This window comes from Pteropus vampyrus, unplaced genomic scaffold, assembly GCF_000151845.1.
Source record: "Pteropus vampyrus isolate Shadow unplaced genomic scaffold, Pvam_2.0 Scaffold50, whole genome shotgun sequence".
Classification (NCBI taxonomy): domain Eukaryota; kingdom Metazoa; phylum Chordata; class Mammalia; order Chiroptera; family Pteropodidae; genus Pteropus; species Pteropus vampyrus.
The window spans coordinates 4,718,969-4,745,722 of record NW_011888831.1 but is presented as its reverse complement, the minus strand read 5'-3'; the positions used below and the strand labels follow the sequence as shown (position 1 = coordinate 4,745,722).

Sequence of the window (26,754 nt, the reverse complement as noted above, 5' to 3'; positions counted from 1 at the left end):
AGACACACTGACATCTAAGAGAGGAAAAGAAAGAGAAGCAAAGGCAGAGATTTTTTTTTTAATATCAGCAAGAGAAACACAAAGAAACCAAAGAAAAGACAAAGACCCAGAGACATACAGAGACAAAGAAGAGAGAAAGCTGAAGTCAAGGAACTAACAAAGGCTCATTTTGAGTCCCAGCAAAGGAGTAGGCAGAAGGTATGCACTCGCTTGGTTTCATCTTTGCCATAAGTCAGAAGTAATATTCTGCCAGAGAGGAGCAGTACAAAGCACACACAAGCCAGACTAGCCCCTTGTCCCCTAAATGCCTGAGCCTAGAGCCTTTCTCTGGAGCCAGCAAGGTTGTCCTGGTCCCAGAGATGCCCACCGCCTGCTTTTGCCTTTCCTGTTGTCTATCAGGGATGCCAGACCCACCTCAGAATTTCTATATATAAATCATGCCCATCTTTAAAGCCTACTTCTTCCAGGAAGCCCTCCCTGACTTTTCCACTCCCTGAATACTACTCCCTGGCTCTCCTTCAGAGTATCCTGCTCTGAAGGGAGCTATTCCTATCTTCCATCCATCCATCCATCTCCTGTCCTATCTGGAACTCCTCAAGCAAGGGTAGGACCACAAGATTTTGGAGCTGGCGACCATATCACTATTGATTTGAGGATTTGTCTTCATTATCCAGTGCCTCCTGTCTGTGAGCCCAAAGGAGGGAGTTAATTAAATCAATCGTGAATGAATAAACGAGCACAGGAAACCCTCCACTCTCCAACTGTCAATTCCCAGCCTGGTCTCAGCCAACCCTGCTGATGTCCCCAGTGGCAGTCTGGAAGGAGGACCAAGGAAGGAGGACTCCGCAGGTGCCACATGGTCACCACACGGGTCCACCCCTCACTCTGCCCTCTTAGGTAGTTCTGTGACCATCTCCACCTAACAGACAAGGAAATGAGGCTCAGTGTGGTCAGGCAGCTGGCAAGTAAAGGTCACCCAGATATCTTAACTTCGGGGTCCAGGACTGGGGTCTGGGAGGGAGAGAGGCTCTGAGCCTCCTGGCCACCACCTGGCCCACCCCTATGAGAACAGGCTTCCTGGCTTCGGGGCCACCTTTCTCTTTGTCCAGGCCCTGACTCTCCAGGGCCCTGAAGAGAGCTTCCAAAACAAAGGAAGACCCTATTCCTCTGGCTTGCCCTCAGCTTGGGGTTGGAAGAAGAGCAGGCTCTGTGTGAGCAGTGCTCTCCCCACCACTCATCCTGTGTCCATGGCAACCAGCCTCTGACAACCCCTCTCCCCATTAATCTGTCCCTGGCTCAGGCTGAGGCCATCAGCGGCCTCGCTCCTCCCACGTGAGTGTCCTTCAGGGAGAGGCTGTCAGGGGGCCCTTCTTGGTGAGAGGCCCACCCTTCTGGAGAACAGAGCTGGCTCACCACCACGCTGCTGACCACCACCTAGTCCTGCTGTCTCTGCACAATGCTGTGTCCTCAAAGCAGTCAACAAGTATGTACTGAGTACCTGCTCGGCCCAAGGCCCAGTGATGGGGGCCGAGGGAGGGAGTCAGAGCCAGATTAAGATGGGGCCCTGCCCTCAAGTTGTTCTGGAAACAGCTGGGGACGTCAAGGCAGGCATTTGTAGGAAAAGAAATGCAAGGCCAGAAGGTGTCTGAGAGGTGCCAGAAAAGCAGCCCAGGCAGTCAGGAGGAGAGTGAATGAGGGCCTGTCTCCCATCCTCCCTTCCCCGGGGGCTGGAGAAACTTTTCAATAGAGGCACAATTCCTATGGATTACTGGAAGATGAATTGGATTCCAGGTTTTAAAAATACTTATAGGCTTGTGTAGATTTTTAAACTTGCAATGCCTTTCATCCTAGTCAATCTTACTTTATTAGTAGTTATTATTGTCTCTATTTTACAGGTGAGAAGGTTGAGGTTCAGAGAGATGAAAGTATTTGCTCAGGAGCATCCAGTGCAGAGCCAGAACTCAACCCTAGATGTTGAGAGTGAACAGAAGTCTTTCTCTTCCACATTGAGGCCCCTGCCTCTGATCAGAAAAGGGATCAGAAAGAAGCCCAATAAGGGCACTCAGAGGACACTGAAAAAAAAACTGGCCTGCCTGGGGCGGAGGACTTCTGAGAGAGCAGAGCCATTAGGATGAGGCTGGACCATGGGTCCCCGGCACGATAAGTGAGGGAAAAAGAGCAAGGATTCCAGTGAGAGACAGGCCTAGGTACAGATCCCAGCTTGGCCTCCAAACGGCCTCTGAAGGCATCTATTGCCGTCGAAGCTTTATGAAGGACAATTTGGGAATCTAAGTTCCCTTGGAAAAGGTGAGTCCACGCTTGTGAGATTGGCCTGGGCACCAAACACGGTGACTCCAAAGGCCAGCCCCTATGCATGAGTTCAGGATGCCCCCTCAAGTAAAATAGCTCCCGTCTGTCAAGCACCTATCATGTGCTAGATACTGCCTATGTTACCTTTTTTAATGCTCACAACAACCAAGACAGGGACCCATCATCCCCCATTTCATGGGTGAACCTGCTGAGCACAGAGAGGTAAAGAAACTGGCCCAAAGTCACGCAGCTAGGAAGTAGCAGAGCCAGGACACAACCTGAGTCTGTCTGACTCAGAGCCAGTGCCTCTTCACCACCCCACGCTTCCCTTTTGCTGCCACCGAATGGAGCCTGAGACTTGCAAGGTATCTCAGTAGGATTTCAGGCTGCAGGCCCAGCCCTCACCTGTCCCAGTGGGGACCGCTCTGTGACTCTTCTCCACAGCCGTGCCAGCTTGGTGGGCTGGGTAAGGCTAATTGGAATGTCTATGCATTCCCCCAGGGTCTTATCATCTTTCCTTTACATTAAAAAATTTTTTGTTTTTAGTATGCAAAATTTTCCACCATCTGCTTTGCCGTGGCAGAATGTTTGCTGAAAATATCTCTCTTCCTCTCTAATTCCTATAATTTCTGGGGGGTTTGGGAGCCTCTAAGCAGAGCAGCAGCTCGCAAGTGCCTCCCAAGCTCACAGGCTGCCGGCTCTCCTGTGTCAGCCAGGCAGCTGTTGTGTGGCCCAGAAGTCGCCTCTCCCCACCTCAACCAGAGAGGGTCACTGGGGCCTTTCCACTGATGGAACAATGCTGACCTGAACTTGAATCCTAGAGTTCAGACCCAGAGTAGCTGTTCAGGTTTGCCTTTTTATGTGTATGATAAAACCCTGAGAGGTGCCCAGGGTCATAAAAAGAGGTGGTGGTAGAACAGAGCCAGGAAGCAGGTTCCCCAAATCCCAATGCAGGGCTGTGAGGTCAAGTGGCCAGCATCATGCCAGTCCCCTGGACCATCCCAGGCAAGATGTCTCCACAGGACAGCAGCTGCCACACCTGTCCCTTCAGGCAGTCAGGAAAGACTTTCCAAAAGGGAAGACTTCCCCCCACCTTCATGTGCCAAAACTCTGAGTTTCCATGGTGACAGTCAAATTGCAAATTCATCCAAGGAGGGGGGGGAGGGGCGGGGAGCTGGCCTATCCCCAGAGAAGTGGGCATGGCTGGCGCTGGGGCTGTCCACTGCTAAGGATGAAAGCTGAGCAGAGTAGAGCAGCTCCTCTGGGGGCATAATGGGAAAATCTCAGGGATGCCGGTTCCCCAAGCAAGTGGTCCAGGGGCTCAGGCCGCCGGAGGGGGAGGCCCTCTGTCCTCCCTGCCTCATGGCAAAGCCCAGGTGAATCCTTTTGGTAATGCTCCTTCTCAAGGAGGCTCTTGGGACAGTCTGCTCCCTGGTGTTTTCCCATCTTCAATCCGAAAAATCGGGCGTGAGCAGAATACAAGCGAGCCATCCTCATCACCGAGCCATCCTAGACTCAACCTTTGGGGAATTAGAGGGGAAAAAAATCAGACTTCAGACACACAGAGTGTTTTGTTGAGGATGGAGGAGCAAGGGCCAACAGATTTATGAGCCTAAAAGCTTTGTTAATAGACCTGGAAGATTTACGATCACAGCTGCTGTGCAGGGAGAAAGGTGGTGACGGCAATCGAAAGGCAAATTAGCCAAGGTTTGGGTTTTACATTCGGAGGGGGAGGAAGAAGAAAAACGTCTTCCTTTGCTGCTGGAGGAATATCTGGGTAAACGACGTTTGCATTGGGCTGCATCCAGGGACATTCTCAGCAGTGTTTTCTTAGTGTGCTTCTTTCCCACTGACAGTAAGTGCCAAGGTCGGGCATGGACACTGCCGACTTCCCTTGATTGTTTCTTTTGAGTGAGGTTTGATCAGAGCAGATTAGAAATGGGATTGGGTTTGCCCCCACAAAGCCCTCTAAGCTGAGGCCTGGACCCAGCTTGAAGTCCCAGACACAATGAGCAAAGATGCTTGAGCCAAGGGAAATAAATCCAAAGGGAATGAGTCTTGTCAGCTGCCTGGTTCTCTGCTGTGATGCCTTTGTGAGCTCATTGTCATCTGGAGCTGTTCCCCCCTCTATGGCACTTCAGGGTCTATCAAAGGGGACAAAGAACAAGCCACTGACTCTAACTTAGGGAGGTTTCATTTTTTCTAAACATTGCACAACATAGGCATCACATGGGACCTAACAACATGGCACCTGAACTCGCCTCCAGGGTTGGCGCTTTGGACAAGACATACCCCTCACAACAGAAACTGCTCTCCCAATGTAGCACAGCACAGTCTTCTTGCAACGTAAGCCCACGCCCACTCCTAACCCAATGCTATGACTAGGTATGACAGGTGACGGAAGGGGAGGAGGGTGGAGAAATGTGATAAATGAGTCCTGAGACATCCTTTCCCATTGTCTCCTTTTGAGTTTCTTGATATTTTGTGCCCTCTGGCATCTGCGCATTAGCAGCAAAGGATCCAGGCATTATTTTAACACCGTGGAGCCTTGTGTGCCCACTGCTGCCCCTGCCCCACATCCCCCCTGCCCCAGAATTACAAAGATCCTGCATATCAAGCATGGAAGAGATGGAACCTTCCAAGTCATGAAGGATGAATAGGTTATCTTTCAGCATCTCTGCCAGAAAGATGGGGAAACCGACATGGAAATCAGTCACCGTGCACTCTGCTGGGATTCCCACTGCTTAACAAGCTGCTGGAATTCCACCCCCACCCCCACTTCACGATGCTGGGGGTTGGCAGGGGGCAGAATGCTCCCTGACTCCTTTGCAGCTATTCCGAAGGAGACAGGGGAGCTGCTTGCTGCCTTCTGCCACCTCCCACTTTCTCTATCTGGGGACCCATGGGGTTATATTTAGTCAGTCAATGAGTCAAAAAATACTTAAATGCTTTATAAAACTGACGCCAATGAAGTCTGGTCTCAGTGGAATCTTGATCAAAGAAACCCAGTCCAGGATCTGAAAAGCAACTGCAAAGTAAATCAGGCCTTTACTTGCATTTCTGAAATACTATGAAGGGGGGTGTATGAACCACTACCCCTCCCTTTCCCAGTCTCCTCTTGATTCTACATCACAAAAACTGTAGAAGCCAAAGCAGAGTCTTGCTTGAGGGCAGGGGAGGGAAAGAAGGAGAACAGAAAGGGCAGAATCCTTGAGCAGAACAAGAAGGAAAAGCTGGGAACAACCACGTTAGCATCACTTACCCCACCCCACATGGATCAGGCTCTGCAGAAGGAGAAGCACACCAGCTTTATTCATGTTCCCATTTGGCCCCTGCCCTCAAGGAGGCTCGCTTTCTGCTGGGAGAAACACATGTACAGATATGTACAGCAGAAAGTGATTGGTGCAGTTGTAGTAGAATACACAGGACATTCAACTAGCCAGAGAGGGATTCCTGGAGGGATTCCTCAGGTGGCCACCTGAGCCAGGAGGAGAGCAATGGGTAAGGCATTCTGGGCAGAGGGAAGTGAGTCACTGCAGGAGGTACTGACTGGCAGTTTGGCAGGAGCTCCAAACCAGTGGGGCTGCAGGAGCCTGGTTAGGAGAGCAGGTTGTATGGGATGCAGTTGGACAAGTAGACAAAGAGCAGGAGCTCAGGCTGGAGGTTATGGGGATGTATATGTTAGCTGGAGCATCCCTGGCTGTGTGGGATGGCGGTGGGGGAAGGGATGCCTGTAGGTGGGGCCAAGTAGTTGTCACGGGGAATCCAGGCTAGAGACAATGAGACCTCGTGCTCAGCATTGATTAAGAATCATTTAGGAGGTAAAATTGGTAGGACGTAGGAATTAAGGGAGAGGGAAGAGCTGATTAGTCATCAGAGCTTCACGAAGTACCTACTGTGTGCCAGCCACTCTGCTATGGAAGCACGGGGTTAAGAATTAATTAGAGCGAAAATGGTCATCCAGCTCCAACCCTCTGGTTGCTGCGGCTCCCTTAGCTGAAAGGTGACACAGGCTGAAGCCATGAAGTTTTTCCAGAAGGCTCTAGATCCAGGTGGAAGCTACATGGCATAGTTCCTGCCATTTCCTCTCCGGTGCCCACACTGGATTTCCCTAACTGACCAGGCTCTCCTTCCTGCTGGGTGTTAATGCGGTCTCAGGATTCTCCTTTGCATGCTGCTCCAGAAGGGGCCCGGCGGATCAGATGAAAACTCTTAGCCACCCTTGGTATAGATCAATTTTGTTTCCAATCTCATCTCCCACCAAATGGGTCCCTACAGCACAGGGCTGTTTGACAAATTGAATAAGACAATACTCACTAGGTGCCTAGCACAATACCTGGCAGAAAGTGCTCCACTTCGCCTAATCTCCCTCCATAATCAGCATTTTGCATTCCCTGGACAAAACACTGACTCTTATCCCATTTGCTGACGTAGTTGCCTGTGAGAGCTGGTTACCTGTAATCCCAAACCTTCCTGTGCAGTTGTACTTGTTATTATAAGTACAAGGCAACTGACTGTAACTTACATCATTTAATTGAATGTTATGTAAATTGATAAAAAGAGGAAAGACACAGAGTCGTCTCATTAAAACCAAGACTTTGGGAAGTCTTCATAGAAGCCACTTGCTTACAAAAGCTATTGAATTAGGTGTGGGCAGGACAAGTATAAAAAATGGGAGAAAGAAGTGGAAAAAGACATGGGCAAAGCCCTCACCTTGCTTTGCCCATGTCTTTAAGCTCTGCTCCAATGTAGAGACATTGAACCTGGGAATCACAGCACAACATGGATGCAGTTTAGACGAGAAAGACCTCGTGGGCCCAATCTCAAAGGAGTACCCAAGCCCTACATCAAAAGATTGGCAAATGGATGTACATTTCTATGCTTAAAATTAAAATAGAATATTCAACATGTGAATATATCCTGTATTATGACTCCCACTGGTGATAAACCAGCCAAATATGGTTCCATTTAGTCCAGAAAAGAGGATTTCTACCATAGTAGGTATTTACCATGAGGGCTGCCTCTCCTCTCTCCTCTCCTGGGATTCCAACCCCATCCACCCAGCTCCCTTCTGCATCCACAAGGCCCCACTCTGAGTTACTGGATGAACTAGGATGAAAGCCCAGGCCTGCTGGATCCCAGTTCAGTTCTTCCAGTAAATTTGGAGTGGTTAGGAACACAGTCTGTGGAGGGGAGCCAGCCTGCCAGGGTTAGAATCCTGGCTCCTCTACTTACTCCCTTAGGCAGCCGCCTCAGTTTTCTCACCTGTGAAATGGGGATAATGCTGTTTTCTATGTGACAGATTTGTTCTGAAGGTTTGGTGAGTTAGCATGCATAAAGTGCCTAGTGCAGGTCAGTGAGGACTAGAATTGCCATGGCTACAGAGCATTGCCTTGTGCCTTTCAGCATGGGCAGGTTCAGGCCTCGGAGCATTTGTACTTACACCAAAGGGGATAATCGGCTTCTATTACAGTGAGAGGCTTCTGATTTCACCACAGTGGGGACATGACATGTGGAGATGACTGACCTAGGGGTGAGCCTTCCCTGCTGGTGCTGGTCATGCTGGGCCCAAGTCCCAGCCTCCTCACACCGAACTCACCTTTGTGACTGGCAGAAGAGTTCCCTGCTGTCCCCATCCCCAGGTCATTGTTCCTGTGCCCCAGACACAACAGCCAGCTAAGGTTCTGTGCCATTTGGGCTAGGCAAGAGGGATATCTGCCCTGGTCTCATCTGTCCAGATGCCGGCTGGTCCAGGTAGCTGGTAGAAGTGACCTCCTGTGCTGGTGTCTGTTCTTTCCAGTGGTTTCCAGCGACAGTGACAGTGACTCGGATCTCAGCTCCTCCAGCCTAGAGGACAGACTCCCACCCTCTGGGGTCAAAGATCTGAAATGTGACAAGCCCCGCGGGGAATCAGGTAAGCAAGGGAAGCACACTGCTGGCTTCCGAAGCCCCTGGTGCAGGTGGCTTTGCTGCTCCCCGGCAGGTGTCTGTGGAATTGTTCTAGACCAGGGAGGAGAAGTAGGCCTGGGTCTGGGGTGACTAGGAGCTAGTCTCAGCACCACTGAAGAGCAGGACTGAAAGGAGGCTTAGCTGTATATGCAGGTGTGGAGGAGGGTAGGTTCCGCAGCCTCCCTGACCCCCAGCCTGCACACCTGGGTTTCTTCCCCCAGCTCACTGTGAGCATCCCAGATGAGATTTTTGCCTCAGGAGTGATGATGTGATGGTCAGATACAAAGTTCACTGGACTAGCTCAGCTCTGCCATGAAACTGCAGTGGGACCCCAAATACATACTATGACTTCTTAAGCCTCTGTTTCTTACTGTTTAGCACAAACAAGGTAGAGCAGGTGGTCTCCAGTGCTCCTTCTGAATTTAACATCTCTGAACTCTCCTCTGTGACCATATCACTTGAAAAAGAGTTAACTGAGGCCTTGAGGCTGGGGCAGAGAAGGCTTGGGGTTGGGGACCCCTTTTTTTTTTGTTTTAACCCCTTAAGGGGCTTTCCGGGGAAAGGCCAGTTTCATTCAGAGTTACTCCAGAGGTTAAAACTGGGATATTTGAAAGACATTGTTTAGGGAGGCTGATTTCAGTGCATAAGAAAGCTTTATAATAACTGCCCCAAACTGGAATAAAATGCCTCAGGGTTTTGTCCTGGGACCAAGGCTGGGTGATCTCCCGCCAGAGCTCACATGGAAGGAATTCCTGCTGAGAATGGCAGTTTGGGCTAGATCAGAGATGGCAAATGCCGAGTGCATGTACTTGAATTCCCATTCCTGCCCATGGCAGACATTACTAGTTGCTGATATGCTTTCCTGCAGAACCCGATGTGGCCTCAGAATGCTCAGTACAGTTTTCCAGGTGGTCCATATCTATAGGTGAAGATGATGCAAGAGATGAAAACTGTCCCTGGGCTAGATGATCTCTTAAGCCTCTCGAGTTAAAGATTTTATCTTAGGAAAGTGTAAAAGAAACTTATTTGCCAGCCTTGGTTTCCAGGATGGGTCTATACTCCTCTTCTTCCCCTCACCCCCCACCATAGCTCTTGAACTCTCCATTCACACCAACTCACAGCTATGACCAAGTGGGTCTAGAGAATAGGAGAAGATGGAGTACAGTATTACAGGCCCCACCTCTGCTCTCTTAATCCGGGCAAGGACTAACAGCCACATTTGAGTGAGGATCTTTTAGTTAGTAAAGGCAGCAAATAATAACCCCATTGAGTTTACTGGAATGTATACTCTTCCCCCTCCTCATTGCTGATTTTCATGTTAGTGTCTTTACTTGTTCCTAGTGAAACAACCTGAGGGCCCATTTGGTGGTCTTTATATATCCTGGACCAAATCAGCAGTGGTCAGAGGGTGGGGTCATGCTGAACATGGCAGCCATGTGGGGGCAGGAAGTGGCAGTTCCCAGGGTAAGGGGCTCTAGGCAGACAATGCCGTAGACACCCATCACAAATCCAAATCAGAATGCTTTACATCAGCTTCTCGTCAGGCTGAGATCCTGCCTGTCTCAGTTTAAGGTCTGAAGGGCCCAGCACTGAGTCATTCGGGCCCACACATGGTCTCTTGCAGGTGGCAGTGTGGAGTCCCCCAAGATGGGGCTCGCCTGCCTGCCTCACCACCTCTCGGGGAGCCAGAGCAGCCTGGCCAGCGAGACAGGGATGGGCCCTACAGACCCACAGAGGGGCACCCCACCCTGGCCGGACCCAAAGGGCCCCAGTAAGTACCCAGCCGCTCCTTCTAAACCCCCCACCTCCCCTCCCTCTTTTATTTTCTCTCCCCAGGACTCTCCTCCTTTCTCACTCAGTTTTTCCAAACTGGAAAGTGGTAGATGAGGTTTTCAATTCTCTGTGTTTACTGAGCGCTGTGCAGAGAAACAGAGATGAGCCAGACTCCACCCCTGACTGCAGTGAACGGGGAGGAACTAAAATAATAACGGTATTCATTCTCAGTAATTATAACATGGTCGTTACCATCCTCAGCTTTATAAAATATGTAATCTTTCAAAGCATTTTCTCATCTCCACGATAGTCACAGTAACTCCCATTTCGAGAGCACCTACAATGCATTAGGGAATCCAAGCCCCAATCCAAGCCCCTGGGCTGGGTGTGGTAGGGGACAGTTCTTGACCTCCAGAAGCCTACCATGTAGCTGAAGAAGCCAGATCAATACCTAAAACAGCCCATCCCAGGGCAGGCCAAATCAGAGAGAGAATTCAAGGCCACTGGAGCTGGCAGCATTGGAGCCCAGCCTGTCCTGTACTGCCAAGGTCAACTTTGTTCTGCTGGAGGAATAGGCAGGAAAGAGACTTATTATACCTGTTGGATGGGTGTGGAAACCAAGGGCAAGAATCCAAGCTACCCACCCCCATGCCCACTGTCCTGGCCCGGTCAGCTTGGGATCCATGATGGGGGGAGGTAGGGGGAAGTCTCTTCTTACTCAAGCCAGAGATAATCATGCAAGTGATGTTTGACCCCTAGTCTCCTTCAAGAAAGAGTCCTCAACTGGACTGGGTGTCTCTGGGGCCAGAGTATCCACAGCACACATCACACATGGGTAGATCAGTGCAGCTGCTCATTGTAGGAGCCTGGGTGCACTAGCAGCCACCATCCAGAAAGTCACATGGGAGCTCTCAGTCACTCCCCATTCCCCATCCTTCCTTGTTCCTCCTCCCCTCCACCTCCCCCCCTCCCCCTTTCCCATCTAAGCATTCCTCAGAAGCTACAGGGCAGGGCATGTAAAAGAGGCAGCAGGTAGGTAGGTCTCAGGGAGAGGGGTCCCTGTGGACTTGGCCATGAAGTGGACCCTCTGGTCTCCTGAAATCCTCCGGACAGTATAGAATCAAGCAGGCGTGAGTTATAGTCCTAGCCCTGCCACCCATAGTCATGTGAACTGGGGCAACCTACAGTTTGAACCATGTGAAATTGCATTGTAATAGTTCAAAAATAGTCGAATATTGGCAATTTGTTATGATTCAACCTAATAATCGATCTCTCTGCACCCAATTTCATTGCCGGTAAAATGGAGACCACATCATGTCCCTCACAGGGTTGCAGGGAGGGTAAAATGCAGCATCCATGTGGAGTGTCTACCCTGAGTAGGTCTTAGGAATTGTCCAGTAATAAATGGGGGAGACTGTGTGTCCAGTACATAGAAAAGGTTCCAGGGCTTTACAAACAACTTGAAAAAACTTGGCCTAGAGGAATGTTTTATATTCCCATGTCCATATGCTCTTTCTGGCATCGGGAGGTCACCTGTGTTAATTATCCCAGGTTTCAATGGACACAATGAAGCATGGGAGTAGATGACTTACCTGCAATGATGCGGCAAAGGGGAGCAGAGGTCTGCCCAGGGCGCCAGCCCCCAGCTCTCCCAGACAGCCCCCGCTTAGTTTCAGACAGGGAAGCTGCCTCTGGTGTGGGGCTGTTCCAGCAAGGAGCTTGCCTTCCTTGCCATCACCTCCATTTTATTCCCAAAGGTCAAGCTGTCACCGGGGAGGGACCCTGCCTCTGCTCACCTTATAGTGAATGGCCTTTGTTTTTCCCTCCCCCAAAGGCAAAAGACACACCCCGGCGAGTCCCCACTGCTGATGTGGCCTCTGCGAGTCCCCTCTGCCTGCCCTGGGCAACGGCCTCTTCGATGCAGGAAGCAGACCTTCCAGTGAAGAGGTTGAGAGAGAGAGAGAGAGAGAGCACGCATATGCATACACGCTGGAGCCAGACCCTTCCTGCCTCCTTCCCGACTACTCCTGGAACCCTCACATCCAACCCTATCAGCTGTGACCTCCTACTTAACAAACCAGTGTTTGCAGGACTGAGTCTGCTTCCCCCCACCAGTGCCTTTCTGTATCCTTTCTCTCCTGGGAGCCCTCCTCACCCACCCCACCCCCCAGCCATTCCACTGAGCTATGACCTTTATTTATTGTCCTCCCCAACTCAGTCTACCCCATGTTTATTTTAAGTGGGCTCTCTTCTTGGGCTGGAAGGACGTCCAAACCCACCTTGTACTCCCTCCACCCGTGTGCACTGCAGTTTCAGAAGGCACCAGGCAGGCTTTCCCCATAATTCTATTAATAGAAGAAATCCAGCCCTCAGCATTATCCTTCAAAGCTGAACTTGGTCCCTAGAGACAAGCGGTGGAGGCCAGAGCAGGTGGGATGAGAGACTCCATCACCCTTTTCCTCTGCCTGCAGCTCCGGGGAGGTGGGAGAAGCTCCCTCCCTCAGGGCTGATCCAGGAGCCGCTGTTGAAACCTGGCTCTTTATTGATTCTGGGAACCCCTCCATTGGCCTCCCCGGGTTTTGCTCAGATTCTCCGCAGCTTGTGGAACTGAGAATGGTTCTGGTGAAGACCAAATTCACTCACTGAAGAGCAGCTTTCAGCCAAGTCCCCAGCTGCAGCACGAGGCTCCCCTAAGCCATTAATTCACTTCTCTTCAGTAGGTTCAGTTTGGCATAAAAAATATTTAATTCAAAGCACGGGCAAACGCTTCTGGAAAACCTTTCCCCGAAGAGAGAACGTGTATTTATGTGCGTGTAGGTGTTCGCACCCTCCCATCCTTCCTGCCCCCGCCCAATGCCCCATGCCTCCACCCAGTTCTCAAAGGGCCTACTTTTCTCCAGGCTCTTAGGCCCCCACCATTAGCTTTTTTTGCCCTTGCCTCTAGCAGACAGAGGGAAAAAAAAAAAAAAAAAAAACTCACTGCTTGCCTGTGACAAGTTATGCTTCAGAATAAAAATAAAGATTAGGATTTGCATTGAGCCAGTGTGTTGATCAAAAGACCACAATCGCTTGTGTTTCTGAGATGTATCAGGAAAGAAATAGATGGAAAAAAATGTGGTGCATTGATTGCTGGAGTACTTCCTAAGCTGCAGTGAAAGGAATGAGCTGGGTCCCTGTGTGTTAAGAGCTCACAAGCCTAACGTTGGATGGAAAAAGCAAGATCATCTATGTAAAAAAAAAATATATTTTTGAAGTATACGTACAAATAATCAAAATGAGTTATACAAACATATGTACATATGTAAAAATGTTTATAAAATGGACGAGGACTTCTGGTTAAATGGTGGGTTGAACACACTTGTATTTCCTCTGCCCCCAAAACCTTGCTCAAATGACATAGAGAAATGAAAATGACATCAACCACGAAGACAAAAAGAAGATGGCAGCAGATAAGAGAGATCTCAACTTTGGAAGATGGAAGAGTATAACTTGTTTAATTCCAGCTTCCACTACTCCCCCGAAACGTCTACAAGAGAGAAAGCCAGCCGCGAACAAGCCCATTTCCTCTGCAAAATCCCCCAAATCCTCAGAACCTGGAAGGACCAGGTATCCCTAAGGTAGAAGTTCAGGATGGGTGTAAAAATAGCATTGGTTGGAAGAAGTGATTAGATGCTCACGTCCCTTCTCCCAGCCTGTCACCTGGAGAGCTTTACAAACACTCCTGCTGGATTCACCCCCAGAGGTTCTGGTTTAATCAATTTGGGGAAAAGCCTTGACATCAGCGTTTTCTAAAGCTCCCCAGGTGAGTCCAATGTGCTAACAGAACCGAGAACCATTTCCCTATAGAAACTTCAGGTGACGTGCACAGAATTTTTGGAGCAGTACCTTTATATTAGCTAAAAATTTGAAACAGCCAGTCACGGCCTGTGACTGGCCTGCCCTTCCCTCACCCTAGTAGAAGACAGGCTTGCTGCTGGTCGGGGTTGAACTAGAAAGATTCTGGATTGGGGACTCCAAGCCTTGCCAAAGGCTGGGGTGGTGAGGTGATGGTTAATTGGGAGACCCTCAGCCCCCTTCCCCTGCTAATAACTGGGCCTGTTCCCCATCTACCACCACCACCTCTCCAACCCTGCAAGGCAGGACATTTTTGAATGTCTCTCTGGGAAAGAGAGACAAATCCTGACGTTGGTGTTTCCCCAGTCTCTGCCCAGCACCACTGTGAGGCCCCTAGCCCACAAGCCCTGTCCATGTATGCAGAGCTTCCTATTATCTTTGCTGTGTTGCACTCATAGTGGGAACAGCCAAGGGAAGGGCACCAACAATTGACCAAAATCAACCGCTGAAATACAGAGACTTCAACACATAGAAGAAAGGGGTCAGAGAACACCGCTCTGAAGATATTGAAACAGGAAAGGGATGTTATTTTTTAAAAGGAAGTGTTAAAGCTCTTACAAATTAAAATTTCAAGGCAGAAATTTAAAAATGCATTCGAAGGATGGAAGATGAAAGAAAATATCCCAGAAGGTAAAACAAACGAACAAACAAAAAAGATGTGAAACCTGGAGGAAAAAGTCTAGAAAATGAGACAACCAAAAGGTACAATCCAGGCAGAAGGTCCGGCATCCAACTAACAGAATTTCAAACCAAGAAACAGAAAATAGAGGAGAAAAAATTACTGAAGCAATGATACAAGAATACCTCCTAGGACTGAAGAAAATGAGCTTCTGCAGAGAAAGAACCCACCAAGTGCCCGGTACAGTGCCATCAAACCATAGCTATGTGTATGGCTACCACCATCATGAGCAGCCATGTAGCAATACATGTAGATGAAGAAGCACATAGCCTGTAGCTGCAATGCAATGCCCACCACTTGAGGTCTTACTAAAACAGATTCTCTCTCACTCAGTAAGTCTGGGCAGGAGCTGAAAGTATACATCTAACAAGCTCCCAGGTGACGCCCACACTGCTGCTACAAGACCATACTTTGAGTAGCACTGGTCTAGGGCAGTAGTTGTCACCACTGGCTGCCCATTGGAATCACCTGGGGAGCTTTACAAACACTCCTGCTGGATTCACCCCCAGAGGTTCTGGTTTAATCAATTTGGGGAAAAGCCTTGACATCAGCATTTTCTAAAGCTCCCAGGTGAGTCCAATGTGCTAACAGAACCGAGAACCATTTCCCTATAGAAACTTCTACGTGAGCCAAATATCAATGACGGTAGAATGAAGATATTTTCAGACTTTTTTTTTTTTTTTTTAAGATATCTTCCATATATTCTTTCTCAGGCAGAATTTTTGGAGCAGTACTTTTTTATTAGCTAAAAATTTGAAACGGCCTAAATACCATGGACAGAGAATAGATACATAAGTGTGAAATAGTTAAATAATAAACTATCATGCAGTGATGAAAAGGAGGGGCCACACTCAGCATAAATGACTCACAAACACCACCAAGCAAAGAAGCATGGAAAAAAATATATTATGATGCCATCTATATACAGGTTTTAAGATATGCACAATGTTATATATTAACATATATTTTATTCAGTGAAAGAATAAAGAAATGCATAGAAAGGATAAACAACAGATTTCAAGACACGTCTTTAGAAGAGGAGGCATACAATTAAGGAGATATTTCAACTTTATTGGTAATGTTTTATTAATCTCAATTACAAATAGATGGGTTTGTAATATGATATTCCACTATATTTGTATTATTTTTATATGTCTGAAATCTTTCAAAATAAAAACTATAAGGAACTGTAGCAAGGCTTTTTAACATGAAATTTCAGGATACCAAGATAAAAATCCTAAAGGATCAGAGATTAAAATGGCATCGAAATTCTCAAAACAGATTTTGAAGCCAGAACACAGTGAAACAACATCTTCTGAATTCTCATAGGAAATAATTTCTCATCTAAATTTTTATGCAGCCGAATATCAATGATGGTAGAATGAAGATATTTTCAGACTTTTTTTTTTTTTTTAATGTATCTTCCATATATTCTTTCTCAGGCAGCTGCTAGAGGATATGCTCCAACCAAACAAGGGAGAAAACCAGAAAAGAGAGTACCAGGGACACGGGATACTGGAAATCCAACACAAGAGAAGGGCAAAGATTGTCCCCAGGATGATGGAACTGGCTGTGTGGCTGGACTGGAGGCCAAGGCCAGCCAGCCAAGATTGGAGCATGAGAAAAGAGGAGATATATAAGGATATACAAAAAGATAAGAAGCATGTGTGTGTTGGGGGAGATTGTATATGATATCGTGATAATTTTATAATATATCATGACATAACATAACATGTAAAACTGAAAAATCAAGAAATAGAATCAGCATGAGATTTTGAAACAAAGGTAAACACTAGCAATAGTGGCTAAGAGCTCTAAGGGTACCTAGAGAGGGACTTGAGTGGGGAAAGGATTTGCTGCCCTATATTATAAACTTCGTAGGACAGTGACCCTTTTTAAACTATGTACTCCATTACATTTCTAACAATGAGATATTTTTAATGGAAAATACATGTCAAACTCAGGATAAACACCTGGGGTGGGAGTGAGAGCCCTGAGGCCATAGGTGAGCAGGCAGGGGGCGGGGCAGAATATATCCCCAGAGGTCCCTATATCCAAATATGCAACCTGTAAGGAGCTGGCGTCTCTGCTTTCCAGCTCTAAGCTACCTCTGTGCTGGAACCAATGTCCCCTGAGACTTCTCAGACCTGGTGTAGCAGAAACCCCCGTACTCAGCTCCCACCAGAACCCTGTGCCTGGGCCAGACCCAGTCCAGGAGAGAGACCCAATCCCATCAGCACCTGGGGCGAATCCAAAATGCATTTCCTAGATATGTGTCACAGGGTTGGTGGGTTCTAAAGAAGTTTCATCAAGAGTTAATCTCAGAAGCCTTCAGCTTTAGCAAGGAGAGGGAATGCAGATTATCCCACGGGGGTCTGGGAACTGCCAGGAGTCAAGAGCTCCCTGTGGGCTGGCTGGTCTTGGAACCAAGAAATCTTTTCTTTACAAAAAATGCTGACTCTAAAGCAACCAACTTACAAATTAACTTGTGGAGCTGAGCCTTTCATGGGGGCCGGGGGTGGAGGTGGAGGGTGTCATCTGTAAAACTCAGGGAGTACAGAAATGACTTGATTTGTCCCAAATACTAGTAGTTCCTAAAAGAGGCAGGAGGTGGGAAGCTCATGAACTTGGGACACCTGGTTTTAAACCCCAGCTTTACTACTTAGTACCTGAAATTAAGGGTACTTCTCTGTGCCTCAGTTTCCTCATCTGTAAAATGAGAATAATATTTCCTTCACAGGATTATTGTGGAAATCAAAAACCTGAAAGCACATGTAAAACTCCTACCTCTGCTATTAGTTATTACTCCCATAGAATTCAGACTTGGAGCTTGTTTCGGGAGTTATAAGAACCTGAGTGTAGTGTCTGCATGGAGCCTGGAGCACAATAAGCGTTCTTACTCTTCCCTTTGGGGAATAATGGTGCTCAATCCATTCAGTATTTATGGGGCAGCTGCAGGGTGCCAAGTGCAGTGTTAGAAGCTGGGGTTTAGTAGTGGACAAAACTATCATGGCCCATCCTACCCTGGTGTTAAGACACAGGTGGCTGCACCCTGCCCCAGAGTTTCTGGCTCAGAGGTGGGGCAGAGGATGTACATTTTTAAGTTCCCAGTGAATGCTATTGTTCCCGGTTGGGAGACCACACTGAGAACCACTGATCTAGTGGAAGCAGTCTACTTGCATTTCCTTGGACTGCCGTCCCTAAACCGACCCAAGCAGGGGAGTAGCGGGCTGGTGATGAGAACCGGGCTGGCAGAGAAAACGCAGCCCCGTAGGCCAAGAGGACCAACCTCTCAGGGAGTCCAGCTGCTCTGAACTGCCCCTAGACAGACGTGCTGCCCACAGCTGTACCTTAGCCCGGGAGCAAAGAGCATCCACAGGTGCAGCAGGTGAGAGCATTTTCCCCCACAAAGGTAGCGGCCAGCATCCTTCTCAAAAAAGAAAATGCCCCTCTCTGGTGTTGCATCTCAAGGTCCCCTGAAGCCTGCAATCTCTGTTTCTGCCTGTTTCCGCCTCTCCCAAGAACCATCTCAGAGTGTTTTCCCCTAGGGCAGGGTGCTGCAGGCTGTGGACAGGAGGGAGGCCCCTTAAGGACTCCAGGCAGCACCCTCCCTCTCCTCACTGCCCGCCTCTTCACACTGCTTTGTTTGCTGACAACAAACAAGAGCTCTCAATGTCACTGAGCCAGACCAGGGAGAGATGCAGCATTTTGCTGCGTAATAACCATCATGGCCACCATTTGTTGAGTCAGGCATCTGCTACAGGCTTAGGGATCCTGACCCACCAATGAGGAAGATACCCCTATTGTTCCCATTTTACAAAAGAAGAAGCTGAGGCCCAGAGAGGACAAGAGAGCCCTTATTTAAATGCAGCACAGTGATGCCTGAGACTGCTCAGTGCTGGGTGTGGGGAGCCAGGAGCTGGTGAGAACAAGTCAGGATTCTGAGGACGGAGGGAGCTGGGAGCAAACAGAAGGGCAGCCAGGCTGTGTCAGCAGCACAGGTGGAAACTTCTAGATGAATAGGGTGAAGTCTGCCCTTGTCCCACTGAGACACTTTCCCACTGCTAATGTAACAAATGAGTCGCTGCACAGAGATTTTGCACCCATGTTGGACACTGTCTGGTGGCCATGGCCTAGTGTGGCTGAGAACACCAAATGCTTTCATGAATCTTCCCTCATTGGACACCAGGGTAGGCCACTGAAGTGGCTGTCATTTCAGGCCACATATAGGCAGGTACAGGAGTAGAATTGGCTTAGAGCAGTGGTCCCCAACATTTTTAGCATCAGGGACCGGTGTCCCTGTGAGAATCTAATGCCTGATGATCTGAGGTGGAGCTGAGGCGGTGATGCTAGCGCTGGGGAGTGGCTGCAAATACAGATGAAGCTTCATTTGCTTGCCTGCCACTCACCTCTTGTGCAGCCTGGTTCCTAACAGGCCACGGACAGTCCATGGCCTACAGGTTGGGAACCCCTGGCTCAGAGGGTTTCCAGGAGCTTCCATCATTCAAGTAGCCTCTCAGGGCCTTTGGAGCCAGGGCCTGGCTCTCCACTGACCTGCAACTCCTCCCAGGGCTGTGGGAGCCACACCTGAACACGGCCCCTGAACTCCAGGAGAGGAAGCTACAATTCCACGGCCCCCAGCACGTCTCACCCCCCCACACATATCTGCCTTTATTTCTTTTATTTCTATTTATTTTTTTATTGTAAAATATACATAAATTTACCACTTTAACTATTTTTAAGTGTACAGTTGAGTGGCGTTAAGCGCATTCACATTGTTGTGCAACCATCACCACCATCCATCTCCAGAACTTTTTCGTCATCCCCAAACTGAAACTCTGCACCCATTGAAGAGTAACGCCCATTTCCCTCTCTCCCAGCCTCTGGCAGCCACCATTCTACCAGAAGTGGGATTGTTGGATTATACGGTAGCTCTACATTTAACCTTTTGAGGAACCACCATCTGTTTCCACAGTGGCTGCAGCATATTTCATTCCCACCGGCAGGGCATGAGGGTCTGCCTGTCCTTCTAAGGAAAAAGGCTGTTCTCCTGCATCTCTTTGCCCCCTGTGGCTCATGACATGGGGATGTCAGCCACCCAGGGACCTCAGCTGCTGCTCACTGGCTGGAATCAGACTGGCCTTGGTGCTGGCCTCATGGGCACATGCATGGCCGTGGGCACAAACTCAGTTTAATGCTCTGCTATCACTTTTTCGAAATTCTTAGTAATTTTGAACAAAGGCTGAGCATTTTCATTTTGCACTGGGCCCTGAAAATTATGTAGCTGGTCCTGACGGGCCTGGCTGTTCCTTCTGGGTACAGACTCCATAAGTATGACCCAGTTCACACTCAAGGCCTGATGAAGAGAGTCCTTGGGTGGGGGCCAGAGTCCCTGACTGGGCATCTGGAGACACAGATCCTCCCTGCCACCAGCTCTCTGCATGTCACTCCACATCTACGAGATGGAAGAATTGAAATAAATAGAGAATTTTCTAATTGTGTTCCCCAGAGCTCCCTGGGGTGGGGGTTGGGGAATGGAAAGTCCCAGGAGGCACTTTGGGACCCATCCCTGTCCCCATCCCCATCCCCACTGCCAACAGGTTCCCCTTTGACCCACTTTCTGCTGGGATCTACGGCAGGAAGGAAGCCAAGACCAGCTGGAAACCCTGCCTGTCTGGATCCTCCACCCCAGGCTGCCCCACCCCTATGTTCTACCTCTGGGAAGGGAGAAGAAGCCTCCAGCATATGGTAACCAGGTAGTAGGCTCAACTGTGGGAGAGGTACCCCAGGTACCAGCCAGAAATGCAATGGAAAGGGAGATGTTCACACACACACACACACACGCACACACCCTAGTACACAAAGACACAGAAAGATTCAGTTATTTACAAAATATGTGTGACCAGTCAGTTCGGTCAGTTCAAATTGCTCATCCAAGTGCCAGAAAAGGCTTGTGGGCACAGGGGAAGAATGAGACCAAAGGAAAACCTGGCACTGGCCTTGCCCAGACCATTTGGGGAGAAGGATCCCACCAGGTTGTAGTCAAAACAGTGGCAGAGCTCCTGCCAAGGCTGTCCCCTGCAGAGAAGAGCCTCTATGCTCCAGTTGCTTCATCCTGTCCCTTCCCCAGCATCTGGCACAAGGCTCTGCAAACAGCCAGGGTTCTAACCTGCACATGCCCAGCCCCACCCCGCAGGCTGCCTTGTGCAGAAAGCTAAGGAGAGCATAGACACCCCGTCACTACCCTGAAGAGGCAGAGGGAGGAGGAGGGCAGGCAGGCGGGAAGGGAGAGCAGAAAGAGCCCTGGAGCCCAGACAAGCTGTCCCTGAGTCTTCACTGAGACAGGTGGCAGCTCTGAGCTCTTTGATGCAGACCCCAGGATGTCTGCAGCTTCTTCATTGCCAATTACTGGAGAAATCTTCCATGTGCTCACCCCCTGCCTCTCAGCAGAGCTCTTTGGGGACATTTTAAGCCTGACTGTACCTGCTGAGCAGCTGACAAGTGAAGCCTCTCACTCTCTCCTTTCCCACTGCCATCTCCACCACTTTCCTACCAGGCTCTTTAATGGGGAAAAGGGAATCTAAAGCTGGGTGGCATCATCCCTGTCCCCAAGGCAGGGGCCTGCTCAGATCAGAGCCACTGCCTGGCTCTACTTCTAGCTGAGGTATGGTGGAGCTGGGTTCCCTAGAGCCCATCTTCCCCACTGGCTCCTTAAAGGCAAGAGCTATCTTATTCATCTTTGAGATCCTGGTTAACTGTCAAGAAGTATTTCTGGATCGATAGATGCGTAGATGGGTAGGTGGGTGAGCGGGGGTGGGGTAGGGGAATGGATGGATGAAGAGTTGGAGTGACGGTGGAATGGAGGGAAGGATGGATGGAAGGAGGAAAGGAGGGTCGGAGAGAGGGAAGGAGGAAGAAAGGGTTAGAGGGAAGAGGGATGGATGAACTGATAAGAGTGTTGAGTAGATGAATGGAGAGATAGATGGGTGGATATTACATATGGACCAGTGTATTGAAAGACATCTGAGGGGATGGACAGAAGGATAGACTGCTGTCCTAAGGGAGGATAGAAGGATGGATGGGTGGATGGATGGGTGGATGGATGGATGGATGGATAGATAGATGGAAACAGTCCCAGGTCCAGGCCTGTCTGTTCTTTATCCCTAGGGAAAGGCCAGCAGATCAGGAGCCTACACTTCCCATAGGCTGTGCGGTCTCTTGTGTGGGGCTCACTCAATTCAAAGCAGCTGATAGGCCCCCAAGGAAGAGTGGATATTGAAGTGAGCCCTGTTGCTGAGGACCCAGTCTTTGGGGCCTCAGTTAATACCCTGCCGGGCACCAGGCCAGGCCTTCAGGCTCCAAAGCAGCTGCCGCCTAGGGGGAGGGAGTAACAGATCTGACTGGCCTGCCCTCTGGCTGCCACCCGCTTCCCTAGGCCAGAGCCTACCCAGCCTGGTTCGGCCTCCAGGCTGGGCCAAGGCTGAGGGGCTGTAGAAGGTCCAAGTGCCCCCAGCCTGCCTCAGCAAACCCCTCCCACCAGAGTTTGCACAGTATCTCCTGCCCCCCACCTTAAAGCTCACAAATTCTACTCATCAAAACCATTGCAACATTGATTGTACTAATAAAGCAACCCTGAAAGGGTTTTGCAGATGGGGATTAACTGGTTTACTTCACATGTTAATTAGCCAACCCTAAATATGTATGCAGATCAGAATTTAAATTCATTCACACTGAAGTATTTTTAAATAAACCACTCAAATTCTCCTGTGGCACCCCTCGCCTCACTCTCCTCATCTCTGCTGCCTCCAGAACGTGTGAGCATGGACAGTTTGCCTTGCCAACATGAGCCTCAGTTTCCCTATTAAAAAGTTAAACCATCTGTGCTCTGGGGTCTCCTAGCCCTGAAAGTCTGCGCCTTTTTAGCATCTCTCCCCTAGGCTATGGAGTAAGGAGACCAGGCCTAGCACACCAGGCCTCTCAAAGGTGTAACGTGGGAAGGAGGCCATTACTTAACACCAGCACCTCCAGCTGTGGGATCTGAAAGCCGAGCCCAGCTCAGGGGCTAGAACACCGGGAGAGAAATCACTGGGAGCCCAGAACCACCACCCTCTCTGAAAGAGCCAGAAATGGGTGGTCTGCCCAATCTGGAACAGATCCCAAATGTGGTCTTTCTCATCTCGTAGGGCCTTCCAAGTCTAAACGGACCATTCAACATAGTTCCAAGTGAAACGTGCCTGCTATTTGAACGGTTGGCCCCACGATTCCTCTTGGGAAGGAAACTGTCTTTGTTTAGGAAAACACTTTTTAAGGCTGATTGGGGAGGATCCAGAGAACACAGTCCAACTGGAACCAAGGCCACGAAAAGAAGTATTAGAAATGAACAGAAATTTAGAGGAAAGAAAAGAGTTCAGATGGTGAAGCCAGAGAGGTCGGATGAGGCAAAGATCCCTGAGTGAAGCCCCCATGGCTCCCCATGGCCACAGCCCACGTGGGGGTGGCTAAAGGACCAGCACGTCATGTTCCACACAGTGCTGTCTGCACTGCAGTGACATAAGGCACTTCTCACCCCACGCTAACCATCTCCATGTCACCTGCACTCCCAGATGCCTTGTGGAGGTGGATTTGGAGGAAGAAGGGGCTGAATGAACTTCACATCTGAATCTCTGTGGTTCAGAATCTTGTGTCTGGAAACATCCGCCCCGCAACACGGAGGTAACTCAGCCAGAGCAAGACCTCAGAGCCAGAGGTAATGCAAACATGCCAGGACTTTGCAGAAACCTCAGCAAAGGCTTTGGCTTTCCCCAGAACACCAAAGTGGACTTCAAGGGCTCCCCTCCTGGATCTGAGGAGCATGAAGACTGCAGCTAGGGTGACAAATCATCCTTAGTTTCCCTTCCACTAAGGGATCCCCCAGGAAGTAGGACTTCCAGTGCCAGACAAACTGGGAGGAGTTGATCATCCTAAACAGCTGACATCTGAGTCACACGGGCCACAGCTGGTGCTGGACTAAGCTCCTTATACATTTCACCACAGTTAATTCTCACAGCCCTGAGAGATAGACATTATTCTCCCCACTTTGCAGATGAGAAAACTGAGGATGGGAGAGGTGAAGCATCTTGCACAAGATAACATAACTAGCAAGTGGCAGAGCGAATATTTGAACCCAAGGCTCCTGCTACTAAGCTGTGTGCTTATCCTCGTGGTCAGCCTAGGATGCTCGAAAATGGAAATCAGCATCCTCAAGCAGTTTTTCTCCATGCCCCAGCCCGGGGCCTGGGCCTAGAAGTCCTCTAATTCTGTGGAACCTCCCCCATTCTTGCCAGTGGCTCTGTCTTCATTGGGACCCCCAGCTTTGGATCCCAGCAGGCCTCTGCCACCCCCACCCATCAGCCCAGCAGTGCCCTGTAGATCTCCACCACATACCCACCTCTGGAGTCAGAAGAAACAAACATGCCATGGCTTCCTGCCCTTGTTTTTAGCCTTGGCCCCCTCTCAGCTTGTGTTCTATGCCCTGTCTCTCATCTGCTGGAAGAACCTCCCTCACCTGCTCCTAGGTCAGTAGCCGTACTTCCCACCCAGCTCAGGGATTTCCAAGCTGGGAATTCAAACAGCTCAGCACGGAATAGGCTCAAACAGAGTCAGCTAATGGAAATAACAAGATGATAAATTATTCCAGGGAAAGAGCAATTTTCCTGATACCTTGCTTGACTCAGAAAACACTGTGATCGCAATAGAAATTGGAGGTGTCAGAGCTGGTATCTGGGGAAAGAGAAATGAAAGCACTCTGCTTGTTGCCGTCTGAGAGAAAGCGGGCGGCAGGGGTGGGGGGTTGGGGGGGCGGAATGTGGGTGAGGTCAATCTCAGGCCAGCTCACAGCTGGCCCCAAGCAGGCATGTCCTCCCTGGAAGGCCCGGGCAGCAGGACCTGCTGCTACCAGCTGGCTAAAGAGACTGGGGAGTCAAGGGCAGAAAATCCAGGCCCTGGAGTTGGATAAAGCTGTGTTCTTTTCCCAGCTCTGGCACTAGCTGGCTGTGTGACCTTAAGCAAGTAACTTAACCTCTCTGAAATTCAGGCTCCTGGAGATAACAGTAGGGAAGATTATATGAAATAAAATGTATGCCCATGCTCTGAACAGTACCTCTTTCGTGATAAAGGCAGTAAATCCCCTAACTCACCCACTCTCTCTGGCTGTGCCCACTTTCTATGATCAGAGGGGGCACAGAATAGCTACCAGGCTCTAGGTGCAAGCTACAGCAGGGGACAATGGGAACTGCCATTGGACACATGACCATGGGACCATCTGAGTTACCAGGCCCGTCCCAAGGGGCAGCTCCCAGAGGTAAGCTCCTGCTCATGCACAACGCTGACAATTCTGAGTGGCCCAGTCTGAGCCCCACCCCCGACCCAGCCAAGATGCTCGCCCTGTGGTGCTCTCCACTCTCTCTGAGGCTTCCAGGTATGTGAAGTGTATACTTTCCCTTGACTGCTTGGGTTTTTTGTTTTTTCTTTTTTTTTGGGGGGGGGGAGGTGGTTTTATCATAGCTTTTTAGCCAGTTTTATGAAAATCTTTCTGAGATATAGTAGGAGTGCCCCTTTTTTCCAGATCAACATGTAAGCGCCTTGTAAGCTTGGCTGGACTACTTAGGTTGCTGTGGGAGTGAGGAAACCTCTTTGCATTCACACTAAACAGCCCAGGGGTGTTGGGATGCTGCCTCCGCACTAAATGCTCTGTGAACAGACCAGCCCCAGACAGCCCTCCCAGCCTCCTTTCCCATCTGCTGCCCACTGCCCCTGGGGAGACCGCGTTGGCAGGCAGAAGGAGATAAACTTTACCAAGTCACTGTTCTTAACTTGTGGTGAGGCCCAAGCTTGGGCTGGAGCTCTGTTCTAAAGACATTTTTTACTGTTCAAAGGCCTTTGATTCCTTCACTTCCCGGGAACTGGCTGAATTCCCAGGTTGAAATCGCCTTGAAGTTTGACTCTTGAGGAAGAAAAAAGTTTTCCTCTATTTCCTTGTTAATTCAATCCAAAGATTGAGCTAATAGCATAAAGATTTCAAACATCCCAGCTCGGATTTCCTCAACTACATTGTTTTGGAAATACAAATATGAAACTGGGGAGGGTAGATACAAAAGAAGAAGTCCCCATTCCAGGCTGAGCTGGGCCAAGTGGTGGGCACCCTAAAGGGGTCCAAACTTTAGGGGGTCCATAGGCCTGAAAAACCTTTCCCAGATTTGGGGGCTGGCATGCAGTTGCTCATGTTTTTATCTTGCCAAGTAAAAATATAAAATCATAACCATTGTATAAGATCACCCTCATTTTAGAAAAGAAAGGAAAAAGAATCAAGATAAAGGTCATCTTTTTTAAATTAAGAGAATTTAACTTTGTGAAAAACATATGACGTTGTTCTCTGCTGTTCCCATTTTGCCACAGCTGTGTAGAGACTTCGTCACCAACCTGTCCATTTACCAGCTTTTGCAAACCACCAGGCAGGACCAAGGCTTGGGGCTGGATGCCAGACTCCTGAGTTCTACGTTTGGAGTGACCACTGTGCTATCACATGGACTAGGGCTGGGTATTCCCCTCACCAGGTGGCCAGACATCATCTGAAGCCCACCTCTTATTGGCTATAGGATCCTGCAGAAGGTCCCTGTGCCTCAGTTTCCCCATCTTTAAAGTGGCAGTGGTCGCCATGCACACCTCATGGACCTGTGGTGAGGGCATGTGTCTGGCACACTACTCGTTTGTTGTTGCTTTTTCGATGAGGCTCCTACAGCCCCTCAAAGGTCTATATAGGTTCAAATGACTCCAGATACAGGAATGATCTTCGGGGACAGGAAGCAACCAGGCCAGTAAGCAGAGGCACGGTGGATTCAACTCCAGGCAACACAGGGCTAGACTGGCCCTGGAGCTCCAGCAATTCAGTGAAGTCCCTGGAGATCACACCCAGTTTTGATTCCCTGGCGCCGAAACTTTATTTAGCAACGGCCCTCAGCAAGCACCTGGGCAGAAGTGAGGCTGTGGGTACTGAGGCCAAACCCTCCCAGTAGGAAGGCACCCTGTCCCTGACAGGTCGTTTCTCAGGCCTGGACCCTGACATAGGGGCCTCCAGGAGACCTCACAGGCTAAACTCCTTACCTCCCAACACA

General features: G+C 49.4%; 1 protein-coding gene across 9 annotated transcripts in view; it reads left to right on the top strand.

Annotated features, from left to right (window-relative positions):
* RPH3AL (rabphilin 3A like (without C2 domains)) overlaps positions 1 to 16,263 on the top strand; it is a 159,805-nt gene extending 143,542 nt beyond the window's left edge. For 7 of the 9 annotated variants that reach the window (XM_023530522.1, XM_023530520.1, XM_023530524.1 and 4 more), the window contains 3 exons: positions 8,111 to 8,224; positions 9,884 to 10,030; positions 11,867 to 13,070. In XM_023530522.1, coding sequence (XP_023386290.1) covers positions 8,111 to 8,224; positions 9,884 to 10,030; positions 11,867 to 11,901 — 296 coding nt within the window. In that variant the 3' untranslated portion in view covers positions 11,902 to 13,070. Of the gene's footprint in view, positions 1 to 8,110; positions 8,225 to 9,883; positions 10,031 to 11,866; positions 13,071 to 16,047 lie in introns of those variants that run through there. The other 2 variants (XM_023530526.1, XM_023530525.1) reach the window with 2 other exon arrangements.
* The last annotated feature ends 10,491 nt before the right edge of the window (positions 16,264 to 26,754 follow it).